The 17,929-nt window shown below is 46.1% G+C and overlaps 1 protein-coding gene across 1 annotated transcript in view; it reads left to right on the top strand.

Annotated features, from left to right (window-relative positions):
• Positions 1-10,408: 10,408 nt before the first annotated feature.
• crb (cell polarity complex component crumbs) overlaps positions 10,409-17,929 on the top strand; it is a 223,778-nt gene continuing 216,257 nt past the window's right edge. The window contains exon 1 of the mRNA XM_050166508.2: positions 10,409-10,774. Coding sequence (XP_050022465.1) covers positions 10,741-10,774 — 34 coding nt within the window. The 5' untranslated portion in view covers positions 10,409-10,740. The remainder of the gene's footprint in view (positions 10,775-17,929) is intronic.

Raw genomic sequence — 17,929 nt, forward strand, 5'->3', positions numbered from 1 at the left:
AAATTTATGGACGTAGGCGATCACTTTCCATCTCGTTAGTGCGATGAAGCGATTTGACGTTGCATTGTCTACGAAGTTTTTTCGTGTGACATCAGTGATCATATGCCCATCTTCTTTCTGGTATTATCTACTTCTCGTCTTTGCATACCAAAAACCCAGACATTTCTACATCGAACTAAAAACAGCAAAACTCGGGAAAATTTTTTTCACTTAGTTCAGAACCTAGATTGGAGCACTGTTTATAGGCAAAATAACCCTGATGAAGCTTATAACGCCTTCCTAAAGCTGTTGCGTGCTAGTTATGATGCAGCATTTCCACTTCATGAGTTCTCACGTGATATAAATAAAAAATGCAGAAAGCCTTGGATAAATTCTGATCTTTACAGGCGCATTAAAATAAAGAATAAGTTGTACCACGATTTCATCCATTCGAGAGAGCCCGACGCGTTCACTAAATATAAGGTATATAGAAATGTTTTAACTTCAGACATAAGGAAGGCTAAAACGAACTACTATGAAAAGTTATTTGAAAAAATTTACGCCAATCAGAGGAAATTATGGGAATTCGTAAATGGGCTTACGAACAGGAATAAAGGCTGTCATAGGACACAGGACCTAACAATTAATGGCGAAACACTCAGCGGCGAAAGTTTGGCCAATGTCATGAACGAACACTTCATAAACGCGGGCTCCTATGTTGCAACCGATGGAAATACGGAAAGTACCCCAACTGCTGATAGGTCTACTGTACCTTATTCTATTTTTTTGGTTCCCACAGATCCGGTCGAAGTAGAAAACTTAATCAGAAAGCTTAAAAATAATGTTGCATCAGGTATTGATGAAATAGGTTCTGCTGAGTTAAAATTGATATCACCATTGATATGTGATGTATTGGCCTATATTATCAACCTCACCCTCACTGCCGGTGTATTTCCGGAACAGTTAAAGGTGGCAAAAGTCACTGCAGTACATAAAGGTGGTGATATCAATAGTTTGGCAAATTATCGACCAATATCTGTGCTTCCAACAATATCAAAAATATTTGAAGGAGTAATTTACAGTAGACTTGCATCCTTTTTTGATAAACATCAAATAATAACAAAGAGTCAATATGGTTTTCAAAAAAATAAGTCGACGGAGCAAGCTCTATTATATATCAAGGATAAGATAATCGACCATATGGAAAAGAAAAAATACACACTTGGGCTCTTTTTGATCTTCAAAAAGCATTCGACTCCATACAATTCCAGCTGTTAATTCAGAAATTATCGAGGTATGGAGTGCGTGGAGTCGCACTTCAACTCTTTAAAAGTTACCTTGAAGATCGCTATCAATTCGTGCAAATTAATAACACAATGTCTAAAAAGATAAAATTAAACCAAGGAGTCCCCCAAGGGTCCATATTGGGACCACTATTGTTCCTTGCTTATATAAATGATATTGTAGAAATTCCTGATTCCCCTGAACTTATTATGTACGCTGATGATACAAACGTTTTCTTTTCATCAGACAATTTATTATCACTTGAAGTCAGTGTAAATAGTTATTTAGGGCATCTTTCAGAATGGTTAAGGCAAAATAAGCTACGCTTAAATGCCAAAAAAACAACCTATATGATATTCCGACCTATAAACAAGCCTATAAGTAAAATACGTGTCACATTTGAAGGAAATTGTATTACACACGTTAGGGAACAAAAATTTCTTGGTGTGTGGTTTCAGGAGGAATTAAACTGGAATACACATGTAAATCACCTGATTACCGCATTAGCGCGAATGGTTGGTTGTTTTCACAAAACAGTACACTTAATCCCATTAAGGTTAAAACTAAATATGTACTATGCACTCTTTCATTCTAAGGTAACTTATGGGATATTAGTCTGGGGAACAACATCGCAAAGAAATTACCATAGACTTGTTACTATGCAGAAGAAAATATTGCGCTGTTTCGAAAAGTACAGGGGAAAATTACAAGATCTGCCAACTGCTCCACTGTTCATAAAACATTCCATGCTCAGGGTTGATCAGTTATACTATTTTAAATTGCTCCAAGTAATTCAACAAAATAAATTATATGAACAAAGCCGCATCGAAAAACCATACTACTGTTTACGAGAACAAAGGATACGAGCACCTAAAGTAAGAACTAATTACGGAAAACAAAGTGCTGCGTACCAGACACATCATGTTTTGAATATCCTTGCAGATAGATTGAACTTTAAGGGTAGTAGTGCTGCATTTAAAAAACAAGCAAGGAACTTATTAATTACCACATGTATACAGTATAAACATTAACCTGTGAATTTTCATGCCTCGACCAATGCTTAAATCATTCAAAAATTAGTATTTTGAGTGTTTCCATGTATAATGAAATTTCATTGTATCCTCATGCATTCTTATTTTCAAATTTCTTGAATTTATTTTGTGTAGCTATATATTATGGCGTGCGTGCGACCTCTTCTGTACGATTATTTAGAGATGTTATATAAATACTTCTCTTGTTTATGTGATTTGTTATGTGTACTCTTGCAAGTAGCTAGTTGTCCATTTTCCTGAAACTGCTGTACTGCAATCCTTTTTTTTTTTTTGACTGTTGAACTCGAAGCGTATGAGCTGCCACGAACTGCGGAGGGACAGGGACCTTTGTCAGGCTTGATTGCCTTTAGCCCCTGCCCCTGCAGTGAGCTTTGTATACTGCTTACTGTAAATAAAAACCCTTACCACTTAAAAAAAAGTAGATACTGGATCAGCGACAGCGCTGTTCGCCGGCGCACAGATCTTGAAGTCATTATCAAGGCTTAAACGGACCGACAACCAGTTCTCAAGCAACCCAATTTTCTTGGCGCGATGGAAAGCCTACCATATGAAGTATTTATACCCGAAGTAGTTCATTCAGGAAGTGTATCGAAATTTTTAAAACGTGATTTTTCAACCTGCTAAACCTCTTCTACTTATTGTGTATACTGACGCCGGCAACAGTGATAACTGATATCGATGACGATAGCACACGGCAGAAACGTGCAGGTAAGGCCATTGAGTTTCCTACAATTACTTCCTGAAAATGGGCATTCTTCTGCGATTCAAGGACGGCCACACAATGTCTACAGTCATTTCTCCGACCTAGAACTCACGATCAATTGACGTGCCAAATCGTGGAACTCATCCATCACTTCAGAGGAAAAGGCATGATATGACTATTCGATGGATACCAGGCCATTGCGGAATCATAGGAAATGATGACGCAGATAAGGCAGCTCGGACGTCAAACCAAGAAGACCGCCGCGTCCCCATTCTTAGCTCTCTCAAGGACAGACGCTGCGAGACAGCTTTGCGTTCTAGCATGCACGCTCTCGTTAGCTGAGTGGAACACCGCACATTCAAGGTGCACCACACTGCACAGACTCAACCCTTCGCTGCAACCCAGACCTCCGGCCGGACTGCACCTACGCGAAGCGTCTCTTCTGTGTCAGTTGTGGTTGGGAGTTGCCTTCACGAAAGCTTATTCAGCGCTCACTGGAATGACTGGCAGTCCTGCATGTAATGTCTGCGGCGGCGAGGAGAGCATTGACCACCTATTGTGCCACTGTCCTCAGTTTTAAGCACAAAGACAATCTATGAACAACGCATTGAGGAAACTAGGTGATCGTCTGCTTAGTGAACAGACAATATTAGAACACCGTCCCCACCAGCCATCGGCTCAGAAGGCACTAAAGGCACTTCTGTGCTTTTTGAGAACGTCTGGCTTGAGCGAGCGACTTTGACTCTGCAGTGCTGTCCGTGCACGTTTCTCTACCCCTATCTCTCTCTTTCTCTCCCTTCTTTCTATTCCCCTAGTCCCTTACCCCAGCACAGGGTAGCCAACCGGACTCTTGACTGGTTAACACCCCTGCCTTCCTTTTATCTTTCTATATCTCTCTCTCTACAGTTACTAGAGGGAACTATGACCCTACGATCGTTCAATCACCATGGGAATGATGGGTAGTTTGTGGATTTGCCTGATCTTCGTGCTTGGGGCTTCAGACGTTCTTGTGACTTCTTTCATTACGCTTTATATCCGCCTAAATTGGCCTAAACTTCAAACCAATTTATACTTTTATTAATGCAAAAGGTAATATGACTCTGGAAGCACGCCTAATCGCTGCTAATTGCAGTGGTTGCGCTTGTCCATGCGTCTGTGGCGTAGTTGCTTTAATGTAGGGATTCTGTGCTAGAGGCTCTGTGTTGGAATCCTGCCATCGGACAATTTTAGTAATGTTTATCCAATTATTTACAAGGCATCTAGTACTTTCTTAAAAATTATCGCTATATGCAAAGTGCCGAAGCCACTTAAAGCCAGATAGACGAAGTTAAGGCAAATCCATGTACTCCCCATCGTTCCCATGATGGCTGACTTGTCCTGCTTTCAGCTCTCATATAGACGCTAGCGCCACTGTTCTCTTCAGCAGTTGTATGAAACTCCATGGGTTAGGCGGCAAAATAGGTGGTGTCTATGACATGTTTCCGGCTTCCGAAGTCGCTTCCACCGCATTCAACCAGCAAAAGCATAACCTTTAAGATCCGCATTTTAAATTCCGAAGGCGCCTCCCTATGGGGCGTAGATTTGGACACCACCTATAGCTGTAACATCAAACCCTGAAATAGCGGCCATAAAAGCAGCCGCAAGAAGTATTTGTTGATGTAGAGATGTCACGGACGTTTTTTTCTGTTTTTTGAAATTTCCTGCCGGTGAAATGTTCGAAAACATGGCGGCCATGATGTGTTTCAGGGTCCGCAATCAATTTCGGTGCAAAAGCATAGCCTTCGAGATAGCCTTCCGTTACTCAGAGCAAACCGCGGCGGCGATTCATCAATGAATGGTTCCGCTTCCTTGCGCGCAGGCAGCTACCAAATACACAGGTAAAAAGAGGATTAATTTGTACTATTTGGAAACAAACATCTTTTTGTGAATTTATCGATATAGTATCTGAAACGAACAGAGGCCTATACATGCATTTAGAATTGGACACGGGTTTTCAATGACGTAACGATACTTTTCACCGCAAAACGTCGCCTCGCATCGTTTTTTGAGTGAGTTTCAGAGGCAATTTAGCAACATAATTCCATGTATAAGGGATGAAATTATGCTCGTTCTTGTCATTGGGAATCACGATCTTTCCATCGGTACAATAATCTGGAGATGCATTCCGGACAGTTGTCGGTCCCTTTAAGGATCAACTGACTTGCGTAGCTGCCTTAAAGTAAGATACAGCTTTCAAAAGGCCTTTGGACTAGGAAAAATCTACCAGAAAGGATGTTCACGCGGGATGACACACGATAGAAGGGTATCTTTTTTCGCTGAAGGACCCTCGCGGAAAGGGAGATATGTGAGAGAGAGAGAAAAAAAAAGGATAAATGAAAGGCAGGGAGTTTAACCACGACCGAACCCGGTTGGCTACTATACAATGGGGGAAGGAAAAAGGCAGGGAAAGATTAAGAGTACAAGAGAAAATCCAACTCCTTTATGGTCTTACTGGGGTAACCTCGTGCGTAGCTCTTCAACAGAAAACTTTACGAAACACAATGGTAGCTTAATAATAGTTTTAGTGTTTGCAAAAACGATCTTATAGTTAGCAGCGATGACATTATTCTAAATGCACTCTTCTTGTACCATTTTGTCAGTTTTAGTTTAAGCATTGATTGACGAGTGTTGCCAAGAGGCAACATGCCAGAAAAATCTTGGAGGACGCTTAAGCTTCGTCTTCAAGAGTGGGACGCAACAGTATTCAGAGATCGTTGACTGCTTCTCACGCTTCTCGGCCACTGCAGCTTATGCAATCGTAATGTATACCGGGAAACGCTGGCGGCGAACGCTATGCTCGAAGTACGGATGGTCGATTATTTTTTTAATCGATTAACGATGAATCATTCATCATTTTAGCTTTTAATTGATCTAAATCGATGCAGGGTTTTTCATCAATTAATCGATAAATCGAAAATTTTCCGGGCACACTTAAAAATCTTGTAGCACAGTTATCTACTAATGGTAGGACCATATTTTAATGTTTGAGAGGCGGAACCAAGTTTGAAACACAAGAGTATAAACGTTTGATAAAGGATAATGTTTAACTTGTTAAAGACTAACTATTGTTGCCACTATAGTGGCTCCTGAAAAGATAAACAATAAGTGTTATAAAATGGCACTTCGTGAAAAATTAAGATACACGGCACTATAGTGAACCCCTGCACAGTACAGTTAAAGAAGAAGAAAAAAGAAAAATGGCTTAAGTGAAAGGTGAAGTCCAACTGAAATACGCATGAAATTGCAATATGCCCTTGGGAAAAGGAAGTTACTGGTTTAGGATTTTAAAGCACATGGTCTTTTCTACAGAGCGAGGGAATGTCGATTTGCTGGGATTTTCGTGAGAAACCGACAACTTCTTTTAATGGCCACATAACCAGCATGCGACAATAGATGTTTGGACGCTACAAATTTGCTGGAATCGACATGAACTCCATTGCTATGTCAAATACATGCTCCAGACCGGTGCGCATGCTGTGTCACGTCTCTTGTGGACTGGGCTTGGCACGGCGATCAACGTTGCTGTATAGTACGCCTTGAATTTCGAGGGCATTTCAAGCCTCCGGCTTCGGGCGGCGTGTGCGGTGTGGAGGAAGACAGGGGAAACGCTCGGAAAAACATTCGCGCTACCACAGCCGCACAGTCACTGCTCGTGCATGCGCCGCCATTCGAGTAAGATTTCGAAATTTTCATGCCATTTCTGTCAAACTCTCGAAAGCGATTAATCGAACAGGTCTAATCGATTAAATCGATTAAATGAAAGACGGACGTCGATAAATATTAATTGTCTTGCGGGATACATGTCATCGATTAATCACTCATCAATATTACCAACCCTAGCAGGAAGCCGAGCTTTCTGGTAGAAACGCGGCCTGTTGCGTGGTCCGATCCCGGAGGTTGTGCAAAACCCAGCAAAAAAAAAAAAAAGCGATAGAAATATTGTTTTCAGGTTACTGTTATCGTCTTGCACTTTTAATATTGAAGCCTGAGATGATTTAACATAAAAGGCATGCGCTGTCGGTGTTTTGCTTCGTGACATTTGTTTGTGGGCTGTCATCAAATTTCCGGGGAGAAACTTTGTCAGGAATGTAAGACAAGGCATGAGCAACTTTAGTGATAGAATGATATGGCAATGTAACCCGCATATACCGCATATCATATAGCAAGGCGTGTCATATACACATACCTAAATATATAAGGGGATTTTCGCTCACGGGGACGTCGGCGCGAGACGCTGACCCCGTATCGCGTTAAAAGATTTTTTTTGTTTCTTGGTGAGTTTCAGTATTGAGTACAAATTTTCTTGCTGAATGAGAGGCAGCAAACTGCTTACTGAATGAGAGGCAGCAAACGTCATTTGTTGATTTATAGCAGGAACACAGGACGACGAATAAGTTTGGCACGCGACTCGCTTTCTCTTGAAAGTACCGCCAGAGGAGTCAACAGACCGATGCATGATCTTCGGCTGCAGTGGTGTAACACATGCGATGTAAACCAAACGAAATGTACACCTATGGCTTGTATATCATTGGAACTGTCTGTACTGGGGTGAAGCTCACTTCCAGCTCTTTGCCTGGTGATCACCCCCCACCCCCCCACTTGCAGAAAAAGTTTGCGCAATATATATATATATATATATATATATATATATATATATATATATATTTCTTTCTTTTCGTTGATTATGCTTATTATCGATGTGTTTTCTACATTTAGATGGAAAATAAACTTTTTTTGCGGGTATTTATGTGCGCCGTTCCTAAAGGGTTAACAAAACAGCGCAATGTATCTTGCTGCGTTTCTTATTGAAAACACATAAAGGAGAACGCGCCGTACCGTGTGTCAGCGACGAAACACCTTTTCATAAGGGGTCCTTCAACGTGAAAGAAAGGCGTGTACTTCACAGGAATTCAGTTCGACTGTGTGCCAGGGGTATTATTAGTTACACCTCTCTGTGGCTGGGAACGTTGATAAAAGTGCGAAGGACAGACCTAGACAGACATAAGATAGAAATAAGACTCACACAAGAAAGATAGAAATCAGACATAACATGTGGCATTATTCACACCTTTGAAACATTCACGTCGATAAAAATAATTTTCATAGGCTAAACGGAAGTGGCACTATCGCGCTCAGTATGAGCTACACCGGGGGAGCGCGTGGCCAAGCGCACTGTAAGGTTGTATACATTGGCGCCGATCGTGGCATGTTTTCGAGTTGTCAGGGGAGGGTTTGGCTGTTCTTGCGAGTGCTTGCTTTCACCCTCGCCCTCCTTTATTTTAAGGAACGATTGGCCATTTATTTTGCTCGTTCATTCTGTCTTTACTGAAGATTATACAGCGACTTTGCCGCCGACCAGAGATGGCGTGCGAAACTTATCAAAGAATGAGCGCTACCTTCCTCCAAGAAGGGCTATGCTAGTGTTTTTTACTTGAACACACTCTGATCGCATCATGCTTCTAGCGAAGAGGGAGACCCGGTGGCGACACGGGCCGTGCAGTATCTTCAGTAGCGAGTTTTAGCAGAGCTGCCCAAGCCCAACGTGTTGCCGTTGATACCGTTCCGGTGCTCGCTAGCAGCATTTTTTTCTATGGCCGCAGTAGCCGTACACTTTGTTTGTTTACCGGAACTACGCTGGTAATACATTCTAATAACACCAGTTATTAACACCTACCACTCTCCAGTCAGTTCGCCTAAAAAGGGAGAGGCAGGAAACGCTTTTCTTAGATAGGTCAGCGTGAGGTCGTGGACAGAGCTCTTGACTAAGGAACTTACGTGGCTTCCCAAAAGATTGTGTGATCATCAGAAGAGAGCAAAATGCGGCGGGAATGAAAGAAATGCTTCCGACATTTCAGTGAAAACAAAAGCTACGCTGCTTTTAATTTGGTTCTTTTATTTTTGTGTGATAGGAATTTCCATGTATAGCTAAGATGGCGAAAAAAAGGAAATTTCTCGCAGTCAAAGAAATTTAAATATATTGTGTCTGTGCAAGACGTTCACAGTGGACAGTAAAAAAAAAGCAGTGTTGAAATGAAAAAAATACGGATGAGGTAGCCGCCGCTGGTACTTGTAATGCGCTTGTCCTCCTACTGTCAGAATTTGGAGAAATAAAGCGAAAGTATGAATTAAAAGCCGTGCACGTCCCTGCCAACAATGACGCAGTAAGCTTTTAGGCATCAGTACAATTTTAACTGAAAAGGTAGAGGCAACGCAATAGAAACCTCAAATGATGTGGGTAACAGAACTGTGGTAATGACACTTTAGGGAGGGGTAGTTCCCCCCTCCCCAGAAAACTTTGGAGGGGGTTCGGGCTCCGGAGTCCATCGTAGTCGGCGCCTATGGCTTCAGCTTGACTTAACATTTCTATTTAGTGTCCCTTTAACTGTGTGTTATGGCACCTGGCTGATACTGCAACAAGCAATATAGTCTGCACGCGTTGCTACGAGTCACCGAGAGAGGGCGGCAGGTGCAATCCGCGGTTCAGCACTCTACTAATGATATCCAATTCTACGCCTTCAAGCTGCGGAAGATGCAAAATATAAGGCCAGGGAGAGAGAAACACTGTGAAAAATGCACAAATAACCAGAGAGTAGAAAAACGTGCAAATACTGCAGTTCTCCTGAAGGCCTTGAAGGTAAAAGTGAATTATTCGTTGACATTGGCTGGCTTTATTTGTCTTCTTGCGAGCAGCCTTTATAAAGGATGTAGTGCAGCGGAAACCAAACCCAGAATCACCAAAGGCGTGAAACCTACCTACACGGACATGCCGGAGAGCAGCCTGCCCCTGCAACGCGTGCACACAAACGCACCCAAATGCACGAACGCAGCAGCTCCCCTCCGAGCCCCCGTGTTGCACGCGCTTCTGCACGGCGGCATTAGGGCACTCAAACTGCGATTCGCGTAGCGCACGTAACGCCCGGGGCCACTTTTCCGAGTTTGCAAGGATGCCGGCCTGCGCAACGCCGCGAAATAAAGACAAAACCGGGCCCCCTTCAACGAGCGCCGCCGGCTCATCTCTTCGAGCGCATCGTCAGCACGCACTCCGCTGCCGGCAAGCAGCAGGCCACCCCGCGTACTTCGTGACGCGGCCGCAACTTGGAAAGCCAGGTCGCCGCCGCCGGTGCGCGCCGTGCAGGTTTCGCCGCGGCTCAACCCACATTCCTGAGCCTTTCCTCCTCGCCGGTCACGTGGGGAACCACTCCTCGCTCGCACCGTGCTAGCAACGCCAAACGCTGGCAACGCGCTGCGAAAAAGCCGGCCGGCAAAAGCACAAAAAGAACACAGAGGAGCTGTGCCTGTGCCGCCACCTGCCGACGTTGGCGCCGCCTCGCTCGCCGAAGAAAACTTTTGGTCGGGCCGGTTGTGTCGGCTGTGTGGTTCGCAGCGCGGCGAGCGTGGCAGGTGTGGCTGAGCTTGGCGTTGTTCGCCGTGCGAGCGTTGTCGTCTTCCGTTCCCGAGTCGAGTCGTGGCGCCAGTGTTTCAGTGTGTGGTCGAGCTGTGTGTGCCCTGTCCGTGATCGCTCTTCGTTGCCGCGCGATAGACACTCTGCCGCAACAACCACGGAAAGCATGCGTCGGACAAGCGGCGGCCTCGTGAGGTGACAGCCGGTCGGCGGCGACGACGCACAGTGCAACGAGGCGGCTTTATTATAATGACCACGCGCGCTGCACAGCTACCACCACAATGAACGGATTCTCCATCCGGATTTTCTGCGCAGGTGAGCGATCATGCGGTTTGTGTCGGTGTTTGTGCTTTGCTCGTACGGCAGGAATTTTGTATGTGTTTCGTTGACAACTGCGGTGGGGGAGACTGGGTGTCGCCTTCCTGCGGACCCCCAGTCTCTGCCGACCCCGGCTGCCAGTGCGATTCGGTGTCCCTTCTGAGAACCCTGGCGTCGGCCCCTCGGCGGTCCCGTTCAAGGCGAAAAATGCGGCGATCGGTGCCCGCTTTGACTGACTCCCGGGCTCGCCGGCGCCTTGGGGAAAATGAAGCCGGTGTCTTCGACAAACTTGTTCGGCGCGCAGCCTGTTTCTGCTGTGCAGTCGGTGGTTCCGCGTACATCGTCGACGACTTGTTTGATATTCATGATATGCCAACGCGATCTCGCGCGTCCTTGTGTTTGCCTCGTGGGCACCAAGTGGGCAGCGTGTGCTGAGATATACCAGCAGTTGCTACAGAGTGCTGGCGTCGCATCGCACATTCCTTTCGCTTCTCAAACGTTGGGACCTGGCCCGGCAAAATCGGGCGCCCTCGTCAAGCGGCAGCGCTTGCATATCTTGTAGGCTGCCGCTTGGCCTCAATAGCTTTACCTGGCTCGAGCCGCATCGGCGGCCTACTAGGAAGCGGTGCTGTTCAAGCGAGGCCAGCGTATGTGGCCCCACCTCTCGCGTTTCGCCGTCGTTTGAACCGCGCTGCCGCTTCGCGTCAGATGGCAACGACCGCCGCTCGGCAGGCTCGGCGACTATATTGCGTCGTTGTCTATTGTAGATCACCTGTCAAAGACACGGCCCCAGGCTGCGGTAATGATGACTCCTCGAAGCCAGGCGGCTCCGCTTCTTTTTAGGCGAGCCTGCGGTCTCCCGGTGGAAGGCTGGCGTCAACGCCGCGCCGCCGCAGGACGTCGATATCTAATGCCGCGTGTGCACGGCAATTAACGTTGCCGGGCTTCTAAATATAACCCCAACCTTTTCGCAAGCACTGATCGAGCATACGTTTAAGCTGTTCGTTTTTTGAGTTAGGTGCGTAGGCCGCATGGATCCGACCATTAGGTTGTCGTTTGCCACCCACAAGCGCAGGTTACCAGCCTCCTTGCTAATGTAAACTACCTTAATGCACCCTGCTTGCGCCGTCGCGTTTGTTTTCTTTGTATGCGCGGCTACCGATAACGAGTTGAAAATGATCTTGAGAAAGTTCCTTTCCTTCTTTTCCAAATTGGGATATCTCCCTTTTACAAAGGCCCCTGAATTGGGTGAAATGACGCTGAAACCTCCGGTATCACTAGCTAGGCCCATGACATTGGCAACTCTTAACGTGCCAACTGCTCTCTAAATTACTGACGCACGTTTTGGGGTTGTAAGGCGCTTTGGACAGCAAAATAATGTTACAGAAGATTGCAGGATCACTCAGTGGCTGTGCATATGCAAGCCCCAGTCCAGGCGCTGTGCGTTCGCTTCTTATTCCATGATTGCCCTGTTTTTAAAATCGAAGCACAAGCGATTAGGTGCTCGATCATAAAGGCAATTTGAGTTGGGATACTCAGCCTCTCCCACACCCTGTCACGTTGAAGTCATTACCTTCACTGCGCTGAAAATTTCTCGAAAGCCCAGGCTGTGAATTCACCGGGGACGCTAGGGGCCCCTGGCCACGCTATTTTACCGTGACGACTTTTTGTTCACTGGTGGTGACGGGTGAACTTGTACCAAAGGCTGCAGAAATACTTTGTGTAAGCAGTGGTGTTCGATTAGTCGGTCGAGAGACCCCCCCCCCCCCCCTTTGGGTAATTACCCAATTTGGCAAAAAAAAAAAAAAAAAACATAACCCAGTGTGATGAAAATCATTAAGGAAAACAAAAACGTCGCGCGTTCCGATTCTGTTCCGTCTATTTTCAGCCATGCGTTGCTGCCGCCAGGTATTGTTCGTGTATCCTACGGGGAAAGAAAAATCATTCGTCGGATGAATTTTTATGAGGTAACCGAAAGAGCGCGGCCACGATGCATAGCCAAGCAGCGATTCATCGATGACCGACTCGTGCATGTTGCATGCTCTGTTTCGAGCGCGACTGTGCTTTTTTTTTTTTTCTTCCGGTGGGTGGCGTCGCTATGTGGTATGCGTGGCGTCCACCGATCTACTCCAATTGCGTCGGAACTAGTTTGTCCCTACGAGTCAATGTAGCTCGAGCCTCATGCATGGTAGCGCCCGTCACTTTGCCTTCTTGTTGTGAGCATGCGCAAACCCAGGCCGGCATGAGTCCCGGTGTCGTGTGTGGCGTTGCACGCTACTAGCGGCGTTGCGGGAAATCGCTAATATTGGATGCGTTCCCCGTTGATGAGCGAGAAAATGTCGAAGCACGACTTCGGGGCGATCGTGCAACGGTTCGCCGTGCCTGCAATTTAGCGATTTCCGAGTTTTCAAGTTCCGTGCGCGGCAATGTCACGCCGGAGCACGACCAAACTAGCGTGCACTTTTACCTTTTACATTCTGTCCTTATGTGTGACACTGCTGTGACATACCACGCAATACTACATCTTCGTCTTTGTGTTTGGGCCAATAAAAGGTCTTTAATGCGAATTGCATTCTTGTGAATTGTCAGACCAACTTTCTTTCGGCTATACAAAAAAAGAAAAAGAAAATATAGGCCTATCCCCTAAGGTAGTGCAGTACAAAAGTATGGCCCTTACCCACGCACCGAGCATAACCTCCGTCTCAATGCTCTTAAATGAAAAACAAAATAACCTTCAAGATTTTTCCGTTACTCTGCGGAATCGAACGTGCGTCACACGGGTTCCGCAAGCACAGCAGCCCGACGCTTTAACGCGCTGCGCCACCGACATTTCTTTTTATTGCATGTAAATAATGTCAGTAATGTAGAGCAAACGTTATTTACGTTACATTTAGAAGAACGCGCAAACAGAAAACTGCACAAAATGCTGCACAGTTGAGGGAAACTTAAAAAGTGAAGGCAATGCAAGGCACGAATGCCCGCGGGGAGGCAGGGATAAATTATCCCTTTTCACACGCACTGGTACGCTGCACATATCGGAGGCCACGCCAGGACTTTGCGGGCGTGGCCCATTCAGTGTACAATAAATAAATTTTCATCTCTAAAGGATGCTATATTCGCATACTTGGACAGTCACCGCACATATGGGTTCTGCCCGAATATATTACAGCAGAGAGCACGAAGAGAGGGTTACTTTATCCACTTACACGGTGATGCTGCCCTAATGTAATGTAATAAGAACCACCCGGCTTGTTTGCTTAGTGGTTTTGTGCATCACCCACGTGCGCTCAGTGCTCACTCTCTCCCTCTTTCAATTTCCCTTGCCCCCCACTGTAGGGTAGCAAACCGGTCGCTCGTTGGGTTAACCTCCCTGCCTTTCCTCACCTTGCTCTCTCTTCTGGCGTTGCACTGCTAAGCAAGAGGTCGCGGGATCAAATCCCGGCCGCGGTGGCCTCATTTCGATGGGAAGAAATGCCAAAATGTCCGTGCACCGTGCATTGGGTGCACGTTAAGGAACCCCAGGTGGTCAAAATTAATGCGGAGGCCCCCCACCACCACCCACGTGCCTCATAATCAGATCGTGGTTTTGGGGCATAAAGCCTAAGAAAAAAAGGAACAGATTTGAAAAGTAATTATATTCCTTAGTTGTCTTTCAGGTCTGAGAGGCTAGTGTAAAATGCCTGACAGGTGCCTACACACATTCTTTGACTGGGTTACCGTAGATCAGATGTCATGTTTATTGTTTACTTTTTTTTTTATTTTCTCCCTTAATCGCGATACGCTCTGTGTTAAACGTGCGCGTTTTTTTTCTTCTTCTTTGTCGTTGTTATAAGGGCTGTTGAGCTGTGACAATAAAGGTGCAAGTGGTGTGCTCGGGTACGAGAGACACATCGCGAGATGTACGATGTCGCGTTGTACTAGTATTGTTATGCGCAACAGAAAGCGTCAGTGCCCTAATGGTCCAACGCGTTGCATCACAGGCTAGGTTATGTTCTGTAACGGGATCGTTCAGATCGTGATTCTGAATTGAAAGGACGAGTAAAGTCGGATCGTTTATTCCATGTGAGAGCTGTCGCAATCGTTATCGAGGACGAAACAAAAACTCAAAATCCCCTGCAGCTGTTGGTGCGGTGCCGCTGCCTTAATAATTGCTTTATTTGCGGAAATCCGGTACTCTGTAGACGGCTCGCAAGGCTGAACAAGAAAGGCTGAGGTCCGTACGCATCGGGCCGCGCAAGGAGTGTCAACGTAGCGAACGACCAAGCGAGCCGGAACGAGCGCCAAAGGTCGCGATGTTCTGCACCCACGTGGCACGTCATAACGTCACGACGCATACGCCCTCCGGAAAAACGAAACCGAAACTGTTTCGTAGAAAAGGCGATTACAGTACACAATTTGGGACGCTCCGAGGCTTTGCACTTCTTTTATGTTACTGGCGTTTCGAAGTGCAGCACTTCCACTTAAAGCAAGAAACTCGAGAGCAGGAAATGTCGCGTCATTGCACGTTTAACATTGCGTTAATCAGAGCCATCGATCTCCCGTTCCGTTGAAGGGCTCGTTGCACGCCTACTAAGTGTACTTGTAGGAATATCGAAGGGCCGTTGATATTCGTCGCGCGTTCGGGCAGCCACTGGCTGCCGCGCGTTCGATTAAGGCAAATTGCAATCGTTACTCATATTACGCGTGATTCACCGGCGATTGCGGGCTGACGCGTGATGCGGGAGGCCCGCATTGTCCCCGCGCATCAGTTCTCTGTTCGTAAAAAGAAAAAAACTTGGTAGTGCGGGCGTGTTTATGGCAGTCCACTATACATACCTGGCCGATGAGAAAACGCGCCTTGATGAATCGATACCCGTTTCACGGCGCCTGGTTCTGGAGAGTGACGGACACGTGACGCGAGTGCCGTACTGCATCGGAGTGTGTGTGCGTGGCGGGGATACCGTGACTAAGTCACCGCAGCATGCGACGGTTCTTTATTTATGCCTGAGCGAGCAGCCTGCGGACGAACGACGCGCGTGCTCGAATTGCCACTGCCCGTTGCTTTTTTGCAGCTGCGTGCACGGTTGCGGAAACGTGCCAGCTCGACTCCAGACGGCGGCACGGTGCATTTTTTGCGACGTAGCTGCACGTTCAGTGCCTGACTCTTTTCTCTTGTCGTTTTTCGAATGTCTGGTATTTTTTTTTTCTATTTAGCGCATCCGAGGAGATTCCAGGAATTCCTCAGCGGTAGAATGTCAGTCACCTTGACCTTACGTTCCTCAGCTGTAGTCCCGAGCTGTCTATACTCCTTGGCTCTTTCTTTTTTTAGTGATCTGCGAATATTCCAGATGTCTAATATGAATCAACGCCCACATCAGTGGTTGTCGCGTTCTGCTGCTGAGCACGAGGTCGCGGTGTGCGATTTCCGACTGCATTCTGACGTGGACGGAATGTACGTAGGTTTAGGTGCATGTTAAAGATTCTCATCTTCTCGAAATTTAATCCGGAGCAATGCACTATGCGGCGTGTTTCATATCCCATTGAGCACTTTGGAGATGTTAAATCCTATTTATTTATTTTTTTCCAATATGAATCGACAGTCTTTGCTATACGATTCTTACGTGATTCGAGAATTCGATGTTCTGGGCTGTCGAATCTCCGTTTCTGTCCAAACGTAAGGAATGACGTCATTTATTGGGTTTACGGGGAAAAATACGGGTGGAAGCGGTGTCTGTTCCAAATGGCTTGGAGAGCCGCTGTTCTTGCGTAGAGACACCAGTTCATGAGCGAACGCTTGGAGCCGGAAACTTCTGTGCGTTCTCTCGAGCACTGCCACTCTACGCTCGTCTGGTGACGTGCGCTTCCTTTGTTTGACAATACTGTCATTGTCGTGCATCAGATCACTTTCGGTTGTTCATCGTTTACAAGCTCCTCGGTTGACCGAAAGTCCTGCCGTGAAAGACACGCGCAAAGTAATGTTAACCGGACGTTCTTTCTTTTGCCAAGCGGAGTCAGCGCAAACTTTATACCATTTCAGTTTGTTTCGAGTTGTAAAAAAAATATTCGATAATCTAGTCGATATCCGAAGGTTGTTTTTCTCGAAAATTCGATTCGACTCGGCAGTTTCGTTATTCGAAGACACTTACCTTTTTCTGCCTTTATTTTTTCTTTTACATATATCTCTCCCTTCCTGCGTGGACCTTTTGACCGTTAAACTGCTTCGTTGATATTATTTCTGTTCGGTGCAGCATTACTCGCACGACTGCCTTTCGCACTTTGCCTCTCCAAATATGGCTGGTATATTCTCGTGACATAGTTACTAGCGCGAACGAGACCAACGGAAGAAAAGGTGGGGCAGGACAAAGCGCTAGTAAGGCAATTAAGCAGTCCGTAAAATTTGTAAAGCATAATAACCTGTGTCTGTTGGAGTCTCATAAAGAGGGGGGTTTGTTGTCTTTTCGCAGACATGTTTTCATGAGGAGACATGTGCTGCTGTCAGTAAGAACTTTGTACTGTCGGATAATGTCGCGGCAAGCGTCAAGAAGAGGGCCTTATGCCTGTAATGCGTCTTGATGGCCTCAGGAGGCGTATGCCAGCCACGAAGAGAGACACTCTGACAATGTTCTTTTCCGCTAAGACGCATAAAGTAGACACCCCTCTCAGAGCAGTCGTCACTAGAAGAGTCTTGGCAAGGGGCAATGTCTAAATTTCTTTAGAAGCACCTTGAAAGGTTGCATGTCAATGACCTATTCGTGTTGCGCAACTCTCATGAACTGGTTAACTGCCTTACGCGGCTCACGAACACACCGGGTAATTTGCCTTCTGAATTGACCTGGAAGAACTTTTTTTTACTCCCTCTCCCAGACTGAGCTTTTACTTTGCGCCAGGGAGCATATCGAAGAGTCTGGTCCCGTTGACTTTCAAAATGCCGCTGGCCTTTCTGTTGACAATTTCGTGAAGATGCTAGGATTTTATCTCTTATACGCTTGTTGTCTTTGACCAGGACACATTTGTCCAAAAAGGTGGTGTCTGCATTGGTTCGCGCATAGCGCCTCTTTTAAGTGATTTGTTCTATCTGTTGTTGACAATCGTATTTTTTTTTTTTTTTTTTTAGTTACCCGCCGTGGTTGCTCAGTGGCTATGGTGTTGGGCTGCTGAGCACGAGGTCGCGGG

This window comes from Dermacentor andersoni, chromosome 1 (assembly GCF_023375885.2).
Source record: "Dermacentor andersoni chromosome 1, qqDerAnde1_hic_scaffold, whole genome shotgun sequence".
In the NCBI taxonomy this organism is placed as follows: Eukaryota; Metazoa; Arthropoda; class Arachnida; order Ixodida; family Ixodidae; genus Dermacentor; species Dermacentor andersoni.